At 39.1% G+C, this 17,571-nt stretch overlaps 1 protein-coding gene across 1 annotated transcript in view; it reads right to left on the bottom strand.

The window, feature by feature from the left end:
- The window catches only part of babam2 (BRISC and BRCA1 A complex member 2), a 118,604-nt gene that overhangs the window by 59,697 nt on the left and 41,336 nt on the right, over positions 1–17,571 (bottom strand). Inside the window, exon 6 of the mRNA XM_085390978.1 lies at positions 16,919–16,993. Within this exon, the coding sequence (XP_085247104.1) occupies positions 16,919–16,993 (75 nt within the window). The remainder of the gene's footprint in view (positions 1–16,918; positions 16,994–17,571) is intronic.

Genomic DNA, 17,571 nt, shown 5'->3' with positions numbered 1-17,571 from the left:
GAGGTTTGGAACATGAGAAATCACAGACCAAACAATGTCTTTCAATCAGTTACAGATTGTAATAAACAAACAAACTTTCTGAGTTTCTGATCAAGGGTGGTATAAAAAATAAATTAAAAAATACCAATAAATCTTTTCAAAAATGTTCCCATCTTTAATGTGACTCATAGCCTGCACAATTCAATTTTAAAAAGAAATCTGTTGGGGAAATGCATTTTTTTTTTTAAGTAAAATAAGCTGGATTGCATAAGTGTACACAGTATGAAACTAATGCTTTGTTAAAGCACCTTATGATTTAATCACAACATGGGTAGGAGAGCATCATTATGGAGCAACTTTACTTTTGCCCACTCTTCCTTGCAAAAGAAATCCAAATCTGTCAGACTTCGACTGCATCTCTTGTGTTCAACCCTCTTTAAGTCAATTATTTCCCAATGGAATTTTTTATTCTTTTGGACTGGTCATAATGCCCTGCACCTTACTAAAGCCAAAGTTAAATCTGAACTAAAGGAACCCCAAAGCATAATACTTCCACCACCATGCCTCATTATGGTTTTAGGGTTTTTGGGTGATGCAGTGTTGTTTTTGAGCCCAAAATGTGCCAAAACCTTTGTCTAATCAGGCCATAACACATTTTCTCACACCCACATACTTTTGAATAGACTCGATGTACTCTTTTACAAATTATAGCTGAGATTGGAAGGTTTTTCATTTTTAAAAAAGGTTTCCATCTTGCAATTATACCCATAGTCTAGACAAATGGAGAATATGGGAGTCACAACATGTAGTACACAACGAGTAGCTGCCAGAAATTCCTGCAGGTTCTCCAGTGTTGCTATAGGTCTCTTGGCAGCTGTCCGGACCAGTTCCCGTCTAGTCTTTTTGTCAATTTGGGGGTGGGGGTTTTCACCATGTTACATGATATCTTGAATGCTGTGGAATTTTTTTTTTTTTTTAAAAACACCTTTCTCCTGACTGATACCTTTTAACAATGAGAGTCTTTTGATGCTTTGTAAGCGCTCTGCAAACAATAGCTTTTGCTGTAACAGGCAACTGAGTAAACGTCAGGAAAATCCTACTTGGATAGCTGAACTTTAATTGATGGTGTGTGTGTGTACCCAAGAAGAATGCTGTGATTAAATTTAAAAGGTGCTTGATAAAGTATTAGTTTAAGGGTGTGCACACTTATGCAACCAGCTTATTGTATGCTTTTTATATTTTTTCCACAGATTTGTTTATTTTTCAATTGAATTGTGCAGGTTATAGGTGAGATTAAAGCTGGGAGTAGCATTCAAATGATTTATTGTGATCTCATTGCTTAACATCACAAAAACCTGCATTTTAACAGGGGTGTGTACACCTTTTATAGCCAACGATCATCTGAAATCACTGCTCAGTTGAGTCCATTTACCAAACTTACTCGAAAAATGAAAATGCACTCTCACATTCATGCCACTTTAACTTACAAATGACACTATAAACAAAAGATAAAAGTAGTGATCATGATAGCATCTTGATCAGCTCGAGGTACTTCTCGAACCTTTTCTGAATGTCCTTCTTAGACTTTCTAGCAAGAAATAAAAGTATACTGCATGAGTGACTTGAAATTATGACTTCTTCTAATTCAAACACTCACATTGCAACTTTCATAATTCTGACATCAGGGGCATACACATCCTAAGGTCCCCATGCAACAAACAAGCTACGATTTAATTTCTTCACTACAATCAATTCCATATATATTTGTTATTTTGTAGGAGATATTCTGGCTAGACTTCTATTTATGTAGAAACAACATCTATCCAGCTAAGGCTCATGTGGTTCAGTATTGACCAGGTTGCTGACTTTACTCAACATGTCTGCTAGTTAGCTCAATCCATAGACTATATGACATACCAAGTAATTACTCCTAAGTAACAGAGTAAGAAAATACCACAATCACTCATCAAAACTGAAGCACATTTCTTGGTAGGTCTATACTACACAGCAAACCAGAATATTGGAAAATTGGACAAAAATGTTCCAAAGCACCAACAGCATAGAGAGAGAGAGGGAGAGCGCTCAAGTTAAGTGTCAGTGAATGGACACTGCAGAGTGGAGGTGAAGCCTAGCAGACAGCTAGCAGCTACAGCTCGCCATGTTGGGACATCTGTCAATCAAAGCGGCCATGCCCCCCACTTCAACGTCCAGATGGATGAGTTAGAGTTGCTATTAAGAGAGAAACTATGCACAAAGCCCCAAATTGACTTTTTCTCTTTGTGGCCGGATATAAACATGTTTATTTCTGGTAGAATTTTAGGCATTTTCAAAATGGGAGTCTACAGATCTTGTCTTTTAGTTGTATTTCTGGTGTTCAAATATGCTTCCTAACATTTAAATACAAAAAGCAATAACAGTATTGCCCCTAAATGATATCCCACTGGTGCCAGTTTAAAAGTACTTTGATAAACCTTGCAGGTTGCTTCATAATCATTTTTCCTTTAGTTCAAAGATATTTGTTATTAAACCTGCAATTTTCTATTCATTAGTTTCCACCAAGCCAAGCAGCCCACTAGACCAAAAGATTTAATAATATGCAGCTCTATTCATGTTGTTCCAGCATGACATCACTACATAGGAGTGGGAAGGTATGGAAAGCTAAATGTATTTAAATACAAAAGTAAAAGCCTGTAACTGTTTAGCTACATAATAATGGAAACTAATGTTTTTGTCAACAGGTTACATATTTTTATGAATATACATATGACAGCCAACATTACCAATTATGTGCATCTTTTTATTAGTGTCAGGGAGGCCACGGTCTGCTGATGTAACACTTACACTCAAAAATAATCCACCACCTACCAGCCCACTGTAACCTCCTCTTTTGCAACGGCATCCAGCTTCTTGCAACAGTGGAGTTTCAGTTTGCTGTGTCAGCACAGTCAGGAGAGCAGTGTGCATTTCCTGGCTTAACTTTGGACTCAGACCCATCAAGGAGCAGGTTTTACCCTCACTTGCTATTATTTCGTAATATAAACTGTCACTGCTCTTTTTTTCCCCATTAGATGTATATTTCCACTAGGTTGTTTCAAATCAGTTATAAGATGAATATTAACTAATACACAGAGAATAAAAAAAATCTGTATCTAAACACTTTTTGCACTTCTATTTTACACCTTTTATGCCTGACATTTAAATTCATCTTGGAGCGCATACCAAGCTATAATACATCCTGTCGTTTAAAAGCCACATAATTGTTCATCTGCATGGAAGCATTGGCTGGCCTTTTCAGATTTCAGTCGTACACTACATTAGTGAAGCCCAAACTGGCAATTACTTGACAATGTCTTTTGGGCAACTTGCTTTCCCAGTAAATGCCATGTCTCAGTGCTATACGAATACGCCATCACTCAGCAACAGCGCTTTCAAAAAACATGCTGAAAATAAAATGAATGCATCTGGATATGCTTTGGTTTACCCTCATTTTACTCAAGGCACAGCCGAAAAGTGGCTATGTAATTCCAGCACTGGAAGTGATAAATGTGCACTGAAAAAAAATCATTAATGAATAAATACACATAGCCTGCTTAGGACAAAGATGATGACAGCACAGATAGCAAACTGTCTCTGGAAAAAGGCATCTTGGCTTCAAGCCTCACCACAAGCAATTACAAGTAAGAGGAGTCCAAACCCGATTTAAATCTTCTTGAATGATACAAGTATTCATGTAGCTATTAAAAAAAGTTTGGTGTTTTTTTTTTTTGCACATGTGTGTGCAACATTTATTCTTTAAGCATTCCAAACAAAAATAATAATTTAATATTATTATATCCATCTTCCATCTATTTCATATTATATCTATTTCAGGACAAATAATTTTCTTTGCCCCACTGGGTTATCACTGTAATGAGCACCCAAGAATACAGGTTCAGCAGGAAAGCACTACTTTTTTGTACCACTGGCAGAGGTTGAACAAAAAAAGAGATGAGACTGAAGAGGCAGAGTTGAGACACAAGAGCAGCACTCTCTGAACATTATGGGAGTAACCTGCAATTATTTTATAGCTCTTAAGAATCCTGAGCTCTTAGTCAGTGTTTACTGTGCAAGGGCACGGCAAGGCCACAAATTACAACCACTTGCTTTGGTACCAAATGCTCAACAGTCACGCACAGGCCTTTCTAGATCAGCTGAGACTGGGCAGACAAACAGGTAATGGAGGGGAAGGCGACCATTAGGTAATATTTTGATGTTACTGTTTTTGCCTTTTGTCATGTGATGACAAGAAATGGTGTCACTGCAGTTTTTTTAAGCTGGATAATGGAGAAAAAAAGAAAGAAATCTATTCAATGATTAAATGAAAACAACTATTCTGGCCTGATGTGAAACTGTGGTAAAAACCACACAGCAGCAGATAAAGGAGATAGAGAGCAAGAGGTAGTGATTTCCGCGCTCAGGTCATGACACAGCAGATGAAACAGTGGCCAGGTGCAGTAAGTACGCTGGTCGTAACTTAATGAATAATATGAATTGTTATCCAATATACCACACATAAACAGTAAAGTTTACTAGTTGTCTAGTCTTCCTCCAAATACAAACAACCTTTAGAATAAAGTCAAGGAAAAAAGTATGAATTTATGTAATTATTATATTATTACCACTTATGAACATACAAAAAGGCCAAAAGTTGGCTTTTCATGAGTTAGATTAGAGTGAGCTTAATTGAATATAATATTCACTGCCAGGAGTGCATACTAAGGATAAAGCTGTATTATCTATTTTTTAACTATATAATTAGAGCTGTGGGTTAAAAAGTGCAAATATAAGACATCTACAGGCAGATTATGCGCATAAGTCTGTATATACTATAGCTAAGTCTTCAACAGAAATCTCTGTATTTTCCCAGTATTTTTGTCTGTTCGATTTAAAAAAAAAATGCTTTGGTAAATTTAAAAAAAGGTAATTATTACAACCTCTTTGATTTCGCTTGCGGTGAGGCCAAAACATCAGCAAAAAGCGTGTAAGGCAGTTTATAACCATATTCTTTCAGCTGCAACCCCAGTGGTGTTGCACGTGTGAGAGTAAGCAACGAGTAAGGCAGGCTGACCCACAAGGTCAAGGCTTAGAAGAATATCTATAATAAGGCTTAACAAACATAAAATTGCTTGAAGCTAACAGGAATAAAGATTCTCCTAAGAATCTGTGTTTCCTCATGATGCTTATCAGGGAAAGAAAGACTTTGCTCTTTCTTACTATCAACACACAAAGATTCAAGGGATCTTTTAGAAATGTTAAAGCCTTTTTTTTCCCAGAAAACTGATATGTCATATTTGATATATGTTGATATCTTCAACGTAACTTGCCTAGAGAAGTTAGGTATGCAGTATAAGTTACAGTGGCAATTTATCCCATTAAGAAGAGAATCACGGTCATCACACTGAAAAGGTTTAGAGCTGACATTACACTGATAAGCCCCTAACCCTGCTTTACATTACTCAGAGCTAAAACTTGTTTTCCTATGATGAAAGAATAATTTTAAATACAAACTTTATAAGAAAATATCCAAATGTAGACAGAGATAAGCTGTTCACTATCCTCAACAACTATGTCATCAACAAGTGGCATTATACTGACCCAGAAAACAGTTTCTGAAATTAAAATGTTTTGTATTCTTTGTTCCCCTGATACAAGTGTTACCATATTCTGGTCCTCAGTAAAAGCACTAGAGTTTTAAAGAAAAACTATTTTTAGCCGGCCAGCACCACACACACCTCAGCCGGATAAAATAACAGGTGCTTTGTTCACATGTTCACAAGTGCACATGTTTCTGAAAGTGTTGTGTGCATGGGTGTACGCAAGTTGTTTTCCAGGTTTCTGCAAAGAATTGTGAAAGACTCATCATGTGACGCACCGGACCATCTTCAGCCACGACTTCTCCAAAAGCTCAACTGCCGCGCGTAGGGGGACGTGACCCGAACACAAAACCGCAACAACAAAAACCTCATGAGGGGTTGGGAAAGGAGTGGCAATTATGTGGCAACTGGGGAGGTAAGGTAACCGCTGCAGCCGCTGCAGGCTGATCTCCATTTTGTCCACCAGGAGAGGAAAAAAAAGTGAGAAACTGGACAAAAACAAAAACCAATCATGAATGGCGTTCTGGCATCCTCAAAAGGTGCTCCATCGCCAGTGGTGTTTCAGCAGTGTAGGCGGTCACAGTAAGGGGATTTGTGTCAGTCTCCAGCTCTGTTAATCTGGACTTTCTGAGGAAGTGATGTGGGGGTAAACTGGTTTATTTTTTGTTCCTTTCTCCCCCCTCTGTAATAGTAGTGCAGGAAAAATGCAAAGTTTTTTCTTTTTTTGAGCTTCCCACAATTTACTTCTAGAACTTACAGAATCATACATTTAGTTATGGCACCTTTACATTCATGTAAAAATCTGACTGGAAAGCATGTTCAGTTTAAATCCTCAACTGTCCTTTGATGTCTATCTGGGAAGACAACATGTCAGAGATCAGGGGAATTGCCCATCACGGAGAGGAGATGACCTTTGACTGACAGCTGTGACACCTAAAATAATACATAATGGAAAACAACGTGAATATGGTCAAAGAAAAGAAGAATTTTGAACAAATGTATTTTTTTATACTTCTTTTTACAAAGACACTGCTCTAAATGACTTCACTCTGTATCTCATTCTCTGCTGGCCTTCTCTGTTCTGTGTGTTCTCTGATTTAGAGTACACCCTTAGCATCAGCACTCCTTATAATTTTACATGCAGGTCTTTCCTGAAAAAGAAATCCTGATCAGTGATGCAACCTGTTTAAACCAGGTGGGGAGAGAGTAGCAGGAAAAGGAGCATAAGGAGAAAGAGATGAAGGATGAGGAGGAGAATAGGAAGAGTAGGAAGGAGGAGAAAAAGAAAGAAAAGAAGAAAGAAAGTCCAGTAAAAAGATAAATAAGGATAACTTTGAACTGTGAAAAAGGAAAGCTGCTTTAGTTGAAATCGGGAGATGGAAGAGAAAAGAAAAGGTCCCTTTTAATGACTTGAAAAAACAATGCTGTGTGCTAACAATACCTGCACATGCACACACTGAGAGGGAGAGAATTGCTTTTATTTCTTCTCCACATGACTGATAGTGCTGCACATTTTCAACACCGTAAAATAAAACGATCAATTTCAATGCACAAATTCAAGTTCAACCAGTGTGTTTGTGAATCTTGCAGGTAAAAATAAAAATGTTTTTCAATTTGATTTCCATTCATAATTGGCTTTCTGTAAACCGAATAAAAATTAAATGACAAACATCAATCAACGCTATTATTCAGCTCTGCCGATAAATGCTCTGATAATGGCTCCATCGTATGATGTAAATGAGTTCATTTCCTGGAAATGACTGACTGCTATTAACATTCTTGATCTATTTTAAAACCTCACTTTGTCAATAAAGAAATACAGAGAGGACAAGACGAGTGGGTTGGTAAAAATCAATTGTTTTGAATAAATAACACCCACTTAATCAGCCCCATGAATTAATCAAAGGCTATTGTTCTGCTTTTGGTTGTGGAGTCAAAACCCAAATTATGCAGAAAAAAAAGAGGCAACAGCTTTGAGTGGGGGTTAATGATTCAAATGACATTTAACTAGCACTGCTCTATACCTTAGAGCGTTTCAGCAATGTAAATAACAAGGGCATTAAAAAAAAAGCTATATTTAATATTTAAAAGAAACACTACAGTGTCTCCAGGGTATCTGTTCAGCTCAGATATATTTCAAAATAAAATAACTAAAGTCACAAGACAACTGCAAGACAACTTTCATCACATATAACCTTGGATTGTGCTGAAAGGAAACTCCTGCATCCCTCCGTACCAGATTTTCCTTAATGAAATAAAGTAGCTGATCATGCCCAAGTTGGCTGCTGGGAAAAATTTGGATGCATAAACGTCGAACACTAGCATATATTTAATTTAAGGGTGTTCATGGCAGAATTTGCCACGGCAATTAATCCGATCTTAATTTCAATCTGTTTATGGGTGTCAACAATTGGGAAAACAAGATAATCCGGTTTAAAAACAATGAATTATTTGCAACAATTTTTACTACAAATCCCTCACTTGTCTTGCATTATAATTGAAGCGTAGCCCCATTTAAACTGCATCTGAAATTTTAGCTCAAAGTCACTCAATGTTTAGCTCAACAGAAGGAGATTTTATCTACAGGGGAGTACACACTAAAAAGTGTAAAGTGCTTGGAAAGAAAGCGACTGGACTTCTTTAAGTTTCTATGTGGACGAATCATTAACAGTGTCCTGCAGCTGTCTCTGTCTCCATTAGCTGAGGGTCTCTTAAATGATCCACTATGGGGTTGTTGGTTGGTGGCTTTGGCTCTCTGATGCTACTCCTTTGGCTCCCCGGAGGCAAGCAGGGGCCGGAGATAGTCCCTGGTAAGATGGGTTTAATGATCAGTAACCTCATCTAGTCTGTGCTCAACTCCCAAAGAGATGACCCTGTGCCCCTCCACATGCTTTTATTCAATTTACTGTTTTTATGTTAGGAAAGAGAGAGCGAGAAAAAGGATGTAAACACACAAAACTGTAGACAATTTGATTGAGAAAAATATGATATTTAGGAGCCATTCTGCAGCATTGGTAACATTCCTCAATAATCAAATATTATTTAAATGTCACTTTTCTAACAATCTTTCCGTCCTTTTTTAGTTTGCCCTCATTAGCATGACTTGTGTCGTGTTCCCCTGTGTCTCCTTCTTTCTGCTAGTTGGATCTTGCATTAGCGTGTTTGCCTAATGCCTTTTCCTCATCTAAAGTGTGCACCTTTCTTGAATGCAGACTTGTATTTTTGGATTTTCTTTTCTCTTTCGCAAAGAGTCCTTTACACAACAGACACATTGTCACATGCTTGCCCCTCACTCCGCTTTGAACCCAAGCAATAGCCTCAATCTGTCCTCGGCTCCGTCGGCATACTCTCACCCTCCTGCTGCCGAGGTGAAAGTTAGCACCATTGTTAGACAGCCCTCGGGAGCACATTTTAGGAGGACCATTAAACGTGATTTATAGTCTGCGTTGAATCCCTTTAGGTAGTGTTTGACATCGTTGTTTGCTGTTATACTGCACGTCTGCACTGCGCCATCACGAGTCAGACTGAGCTGATCATGCGGGTCTTGGAGCAGATAAATAGTGAACAACGATCACTTTTTCTGAAACACAGGAAAGAGAAGCCTGAGACCAGCTATAAAAAAGACATGAAAATGTCTACAATGCAAGAACACTTGGATTAGCACTGAAAGCAAGCTTTGCTTTTCTTTCATGGAGGCATTATCCTTGTGCAGATCAACATTAGCGGTACATTAGTTTGTGTTTGCACTGCACAGACCTGTCACAGGAGTTGCAGCATGCATTTAGTTACTATCAGGTTTTACATTTCTCAAATATTCTGAATCGCAAAATATATATATAAACATTTCTTTTAACAGATTAGACTTGACCTATTTGATCTATACATTTGATCTTTTCCATGCTTTATTGTAAATACAATATGTCCAAAAGTTGATTCTGTTCATCTGGACGTAGCGTTTTGTGGGAGAAACGTTTCATCACTCATCCAAGTGACTGTTTCAGTCTCAGCTGACTGCAGGTTTCCCCAATCTTATAAACAGTACATTTGAATAATAACTGAAACCAGCCCACTGAGGAACAAAGGGCTGGGAGGTCAGGTCCTTAATCTTAATTATGCAAATTCTCATGACCATTGATCAACAACCACTGACCAAAACCCACTGATCAAAGACCACTGATCAATGGCCATGAGTAACATTCACAGAGAGTTGGGGAATGGCTGCAATCACAGCATTGTAAGATGGCGAAAGATGTACCCTTAGGCCCCCTCCCCGATTCAGAGATGGTCTTTCCCTTTTCACGTAAATGGCCTCCTTGACTCCGCGCTCAAACCAGCATTCCTCCCTGTCCAGGATGTGCACATCCTCATCCTTGAAAGAGTGTCCACTGGCCTGTAGGTGTAAATAGACTGCAGAGTCCTGACCTGACCAGGTAGCTCTTCTGTGTTGTGCCATCCACTTCGCCAGAGGTTGTTTGGTTTCCCCACTGTATAAATCCTGGCAATCCTCCTGGCACTTAACAGCGTCCACTATGTTACTCTGTTTGTGTCGGGGGACCCGATCCTTGGGGTGGACCAATTTTTGGCGCAGCGTGTTTTGGGGTTTAAAAGCCACAGAGACCTGGTGTTTAGAAAAAATGCGTCTCACTGCTCCGATACTCCTGACACATATGGGATCACTACAGGTTTTCGCTTGGGCAGCGGTTGTCCTTCTCTCCTGGGTCGGCTGGAGCACGTGGATGAGTAACGAAACGTTTCTCCCACAAAACGCTACGTCCAGATGAACAGAATCAACTTTTGGAGATTTACTTTCCTGGATGATTGAGAATGCATGAAGACGTATATACAATATGGTTTTATGAGATTTGCATTCTGTTTTTATTCACATGTTATGCAGCATCCCAACTTTTTTGGACTACACCGTGTACAAAATTCTCTGCTGCTTATGCCTGGTGAGGAGTAAATAATGGCAGAGTCTACAAACCAGAGAGAGTAGTTTCCACTCTCATTTAGCAATACTGTGGATTTTGGTCAGTAGGCGGTAAACGTGTGAAACCTTAACTGCACTGACTACAGAGATATTTAATCAGTCTTATGAATTGGCTTCTGATTAAACTTCACACAGTGCAGCTCTCTGGCAGTTTGATTGTTTCCCGTTTCATGCTGAGAAAAAGTTCATTACTTCACCTTTGTCACAGCATCAAATGTTAATTTTATATAATATCAATATTTACATTTTTTTGTATTGTGAAAAATAAAAACAGATTTTGTCTGCTTGTGAAAATAACGACATATTTGAATGATTTGATTCTATGTGGGTTATTAAAATGTGATGTCAGATCAATTTTGACAGTGCTACCCACCAAGCCAATTCCCCTCTGTGATTTTTTTTTACTTGCTTTGCTTTTTAAATGCTGACTAATTACAATCAAGATGTAGCTGCAAACCATGACTTAAGTTTGTATTCTTTCACAAATCCTGCCTTTGTTGAGCTGATCTTTAAAAAAAAAAAACATGTTGGGAAATGAAAAGGAATTACAAAAATAATCAAGTCAATGATGCTGGAACAACAAATTAGAAGACAGAACGAGGGCCCACGGCTCTGCTTCACCCTGACCCTCCCCTGTCAGTTGCTGCCTGTGGAGCTTCGAAGGTTAAAGTGTGTGTGTGTGTGTGTGTGTGTGTGTGTGTGTGTGTGTGTGTGTGTGTGTGTGTGTGTGTGTGTGAGTGAGAGAGAGAGAGAGAGAGCAGGAGTGTGAGGATGTAGGACCAAAAATAATTAGAGTACAAATAATTAGATGCAAGCGCTCTTGTTGAAGAGTGCACAGCTTGCACAGACAAAAACGAGGATAGAGGGATGCTCGAGGCTCAATACAACCCACCCTCTGGTCATTTTGGCTAGAAGCAAAGTGGTGGTGGTGGTGGGGGCCTACGGTTTACATTGGGGAGGCTGGGAATGGAGGGGGAAAAAAATTAAGTCGTATAAATAAAAATCTGATAAATCTGGCCTTAAATAAGGAAGGTAACATTCTGCAAAACATACATTATTGATTAATTTCTAATTACTAATTAGCATGTTTTGGAAAACAATGCAGAGATTTACACATTGCTGTAAAACCACAGAGAATTTTGCAATAATAGAAATCTTTTGTACATTTTACTGCAAAATATTGTTTTGGGGTTTTTTCTCTTTCCCCAAACACTGAAAAGTCTTATTTTAGAATTGTTATAACAATTATTTTCATTTTGCTGGGTTTAGACTGGTTGTTGCGGATGTTTATACAGGCAGTATAAGTAAGATGGATGCAGCTGCTTGCTCTTAAAAGTGAAGCTAACGGGAAAGCGCTTTAAAATCTGCCATTTTTTTAAAAGGCCAGCAGGGGGAGACTCCTCTGGTTGCAGAAAGAGTTCTTTTTAAATAAAAGTCTAGGAAAAAATGTATTATTACATGAGAAAGAATAGAGCTGATAGAGCAACTAGGGAAGTAAGTAATTTGAGACAGAGTGAAATTCCATAGCAAATAGTCTAACCAGGGGTCACCTTTAGAGTGCTTGTTAAAACGCTACAAGCAGAATGCCTGTAACTATAAAATAACTATAAAATGCAGGAAATGCAGGGCAACTGCAACAATGCTGAAATCTTGCTCATTACAGTTCAAGATATACAAGAAACTGAATTCGGGGTACATGCAGGACGACACACAGACCCAGATTTTACAGTAACAAACTGTCTATGGCGATAACAGCGGAAACTATTACATTTTACATAGCACTGAGCACTTATATATTTAAAACAGGTAGAGTTTAAACTAACGTGAAAAACAAACAAACTGGTAAATCTAGCTGGTGTTACTTTGTTTTATCCAACAGGAACATTTCATACATAAAACTGTCTAAAATAATTTATATTTGGGAATTTAGTTATTTTTTTAATACAGGGTGTGTCTTTAGTTTTTTTGTGTGTTAATTTTAACACAATCCTGGTTTAAAAAATACTTAAAATATTTGATAAGTGTGCATTAAAGGTTTTAGTAACAGTAAATCCGTTCATAATTAGGGCAAACAATTCTAGGAAACTGTCTAATTTAGTTTTTTCTGACAACTACATCAGTTTAAAAAATTAAAATGTTAACCCAAGCAAATGAAACACTGACTAAATAAATAAAGCTATTACTGAATATAATATAACTAAAGTAAACTAGACGTACCAAAACTTGAGTAAGTCATCTGTCCTTGACACTGATTGAAATGGCAGAGATTGTGGCTGAGGAGGAGAAATTGCTCAGTGAAGCTTTCATTTTTCAATGCACACAAAGCTACACAACAGAGCAGATACCAGTTAGCTCACTAGGCTTGGGTAACCTGAGACAACCTATTAGATCAATGCTAACCACACATCCAACACGCAGACCACAGTCAGTTTGGAGCTGGTGAGACGGGTCAGTGCTTGTGCGGGAAACAAAACTCAAGTGAAGCGATAATGGCAGGTTCAGTCACGAATGGGGCTCACTCCACACTGATCAGCGTGGATATTTAGAAGCAAGCTACCCCTGCATATAAACAGCGTGGACAGAGGACGGTCGGGAGCAAAAGGTAGCTCATTTAAAGAAAAACTCAAAGCCTTTAAAGGAAAATATTCATGGTTGAAAAATAAACGTTGACACCACCCATGTTGTGAAACCTAACCAACATGCATAAACGTGCTGTGCAGTTCGAGGTCAGAGGCTAGCACTAAATGAGAGGGGATGAGTAAAAGCAGCTTCAAATGGGTGACAAGCAAGAGGTCAAGGTACGATCAAAGGATGAGACACTAAAACGGTGCCCAAGAGGACTCCGTGGCCTTTAAAGGGGGAGAAAACTGCCAACATCCATCTGTGTGCATTTCACTCCCCTTCATCTCAGCGCTCAGCGTCCTTCCCACTCCTTTCGTTTTGACTATGACGGGCTGCCCCCTTTAAAAGAATGAAATAAATAAAGTAGCATTCCTCCCCCCTCCCTGAGGGTGGGCAGCCCATGCAGGAAGGTAAACATGTCCACTGTGGTGAGCTCAGACCACGCGGATGCATTGCTGCAGGTAACAGTCGTCCTCCACAGCTCTGTGCCCACCAGCAACATCTCAGCATCCACTAGTAGTGCACACTAGCCTATGTCTGAACAGATTTCCACTTCACTGCCAAACCGTCTCTCCTCAAGCAAGGACATCCACGGATTTGACGGGGAGGTTGATTCAAATCAGGGTCAACAGTCTTACCTCTACCTACAGCACCTGGCTGATGGCGTGTATTCTGTCTGGAAAGCGTCACCTTTTTGACTTCTGAAGTGCCGACTTTTTTTTGTAAAGGCTTTCTATTAGACAGGTTGGAATTCATCTTGAAGGCTTAGTGGGTGTTCAGATGAAAACGGCCCCGCGATAAAATAATGCAAGGGGCAGAGCTGATGAGAAAAGGTTGCTTCAGGTAACGGTGAGACACTGGAGTACAATATCTAGTGAGAAACTGCAGATTCAAAAGGATCCAGACTAGATTTATCAACTGGTCACCAAAATTACTTGCAATCTCCCTATGGATATTATAAAACCAAAATGCAATCACCAAGCAACCAAATTTTTCCTAGTTATTTTTACATTAGGGTGAATGAACCATTAGCAAATAAGCTAATGTTAGTTAGTACTAGCAATAAGAAAGCCTGCTTTACCTAAAGAAGCCATCTTTCCCAGCAGGTAGAAAATACGGTCTTTGATACATGGAAGTATTGAGTGTCTAAGCTCAGCTAATTCACCCCAACTCCAAGAACTGATATGGTGACCTAGGCATTTTTGAATCAGCTAACGAGATACATACAGTGTAGATAAGTTACAGCTAGCAGACTAACAGCTGAAAAACATATACAGAAGTACAACGTATCAAATTATTACAGAAGTCAGTGAAATCCGTAACACTAAATTATATCTTGGTTCAAACATTACTGATTTTAACCATCAGTGAATCATGTAATGGCACAAAGCAATAAGTGTAAAATATTAGTAACAGCTAACTTAGGGGAGGTCAGCCAGTTCACTGTAATGAAACATGTATCAAGTACTGGTAGCTTTGCCATGTCCAAGTCTGCTTTGGTGCCACGATAACGACACTCAGACACACAATATACCCTAGACTCTCAGATGCTGTAGACGAGCTGGAAGTCTGGAAGCTTCACACAAACATGAAAGAAACGCTGACTTCCGCAGAGTTAACTATCACGTTTTTTTCTCGTGAAGTTATTCAGAGCATCTGCACATGTAAACAAATGAATCCATTAAATCACACACAATATAAACCGTTTACTCCAAAATATTCAATCATGAAAAAAAATGCATGCATGCAATCACAGTCAGCGACCCACAAGCCGAGGATAGCTGGAAACGTTGTGTTAGTGTACTATATTTACACACAGAATGATGTAAACAAAGAGTTATCCAGTGGAAAAAAAGAGCATGGGTGAAGTTCAGTTTAACTAATTTGTGATTCCAATGCTTCTTCTTGTGAGGAATACATAGGCCATGTCTGTCTCCTCTGTAAAAGCACAGAATTACATCAAGTGCATGAACGTGCATTGCACAAAAAGCAATCAACTTGAACTAATCGCACAACAACTGCCAAACTGAAAATTCAGGTCATCTATTTGGCGTACAGTACACTGATGTTCTTAGAGTCCAGCCTATACGCTGCATAATCCCGTTCCTCTTTTTTAATGCGTAGGTGGACAAGGTGTGGGCTGATGTTCATTACTTTCCTCTCTGCGAGTCGATACTCTTCCTTAGTCTTCAAGTGCTCCCTCGGTGATGCTATGTATACCCTAGCTGCCAAATACAGCATTATACAGAGTGTGTGTGTCTGTCTGTGTGTGTGTGTGCTCTCACATGTAGAGAAGAGAAAATGATAAGATGAGGGTGACAGGAATACTCATCTACATCCAAGATTTGGTCTATAATAATATATGTAAATATGAAAGAGAGTTCTTTGACAATATTGTTTCTCTGCTACAGAGCTACCACCACCCACTGGTGAAAGGTGTCAGTGTGTGCCCAGCTTCTGTAAATGACAGGAAGCATGTTGCTAAAAAAATGTCACCAACAGTGCTCTCTCAAGAGCTGAACCTAGAAGCTTTCCTGCCTCAAGACGTCTGGGACCAAAAAAAAAAAAAAATCCACCATCACTGGTAATGTGAAATATGACTTTGGATGAGACCAGTCTCAGGGCTTCAGGTCTGACAGACATGGGGGGGATGACAAAGGATGATGATGGTTGTTGTTTCCCTTATGTTTCCAATCACACAAACAGAGGCCGGGCTGAAAAAGGCCAGAGAGCCTCAGCCTCCTCAGCCGGCAGGCGGTTCAAAATCAGGGGACAGAGTGAAAAGAGAACTAAGATGAGGGAGAGTGAGAGAGGGGTAAAGGCAATAAGAGAGAGAGCGAGAGAGAGCGAGAGAGAGCTAAGCTGCCTGCAGACACCACGCGGCTCAGAGCAGATCGACAGTGACGGCTGGCTGATTAGTCAACTCGCAGCCCCCAAGACTGAAGTCTGCGTGCACGCACACACATGCAGAGCTGCACTGGAGTTCATTTAAATAAATCCAGCTTTTATCAGTACTCAAAACACATGCGCACACACCTAAACAAATGGATACTCATGACACCTGAAGGAGGCTCATGCAGTAACCTTGAGTCTGTGTATGCAGGGCTTGAATTTCAGTGCAAGATTGTGGGTATTTCATATTTTACGACTGATTCCTGCACACATAAAATTCTCTAACCTAACATATAAACATAATTATGATGACTGCCCAGAAGTGCTGCAGAGGTAGACCGATATCCGTCCTGGACAACACCTTGTGCACTGCCTACAAAGCCTGTAAGGTCCATCTGCTGTTTCTAGGCATCTTGTTACCATCCGCAAAAATCTCAAATTTAAGAAGCTGAGACATACTCTGGATGCCATCAACTTTGAGCTGTAGAGTAATTTCTGACACAAATATGTTGTTTAATTCACCTGCTAAACAATTCTTAAGACCACCTTCTTTAATCTGTGTGTTATCATCAAAATTAAAAATGACAATCCTTATGAAATTGATGTTATTAACCTTCACTCTCAGCGTTATCAGATAAAAGGTGAGGCAACAGTCTAAAAACACATTTCAGTCACTCACAGCAATAAAAGGAGCTCAATTGTAAAATATAAGGTGCATGCATAGCAAGACCATGAAAAGAACAGAGGAGACAATGGAGACAAGAGTGAAGAAAGCCATTAAACAATATCCTTCAGAATTAATTACCTTAAGGAGATAGATGGGGATGTTGCTGAAGTCCACGGGGAGTTTAAGAAGGAAACGAGCAGAAAACTCTCCTGTCTGGGGGGTGAAAAAAAAGGTCAATTGTATTTCATGGAGTAGATATTTTATAATGCTCGCCTTTTTATATCAGTACTGAATGGACTAATACTGACTTTTAGTACTCTTGCTATGGTTTAACAGATGTGACATGTGACTTAAATACAAGAAAAAATAAAGTTTTCAGATGAATACAGTCCTGAAAAACTAAGTACACACTTACTGCTTCTATAGGAATTAGAGGGTAAGAAGCAGCCAGGTACTGATATGAACTAGATGAACTGATTAAATGAAAGTAAGCATCTGTACAAAAGCAGAGGTTTTATGAGCTTGCTGGTCTTCAGCATTCAGATGTGTGTTAAAGAAATCCCACAGTTTTCCTAAGAGTGGAAAATTGCAAAAGATCCAAGAACTCCAACTCTCCAACTCTAGAGACCTCAGTCAGTGAGTTAAATGCTAAAAACAAAAAACAATGAACAAGAATGGCCATACGCCACATTTGGTGAAAATCTGACACAGCATGTCAGCAAAAACATCTCATATCAACTCTCAAGCACAGTGCAGAGAGGTGAGAGAGCAGAGGTGTTGATTTGGGATTA

This window comes from Rhamphochromis longiceps, linkage group LG19, assembly GCF_057381845.1.
Source record: "Rhamphochromis longiceps isolate RC_006_pf linkage group LG19, R_longiceps_female_GT1.1, whole genome shotgun sequence".
Lineage (NCBI taxonomy): Eukaryota > Metazoa > Chordata > Actinopteri > Cichliformes > Cichlidae > Rhamphochromis > Rhamphochromis longiceps.
The sequence above is the reverse complement of the archived record's forward strand: the minus strand, read 5'-3'. Positions and strand labels throughout refer to the sequence as shown.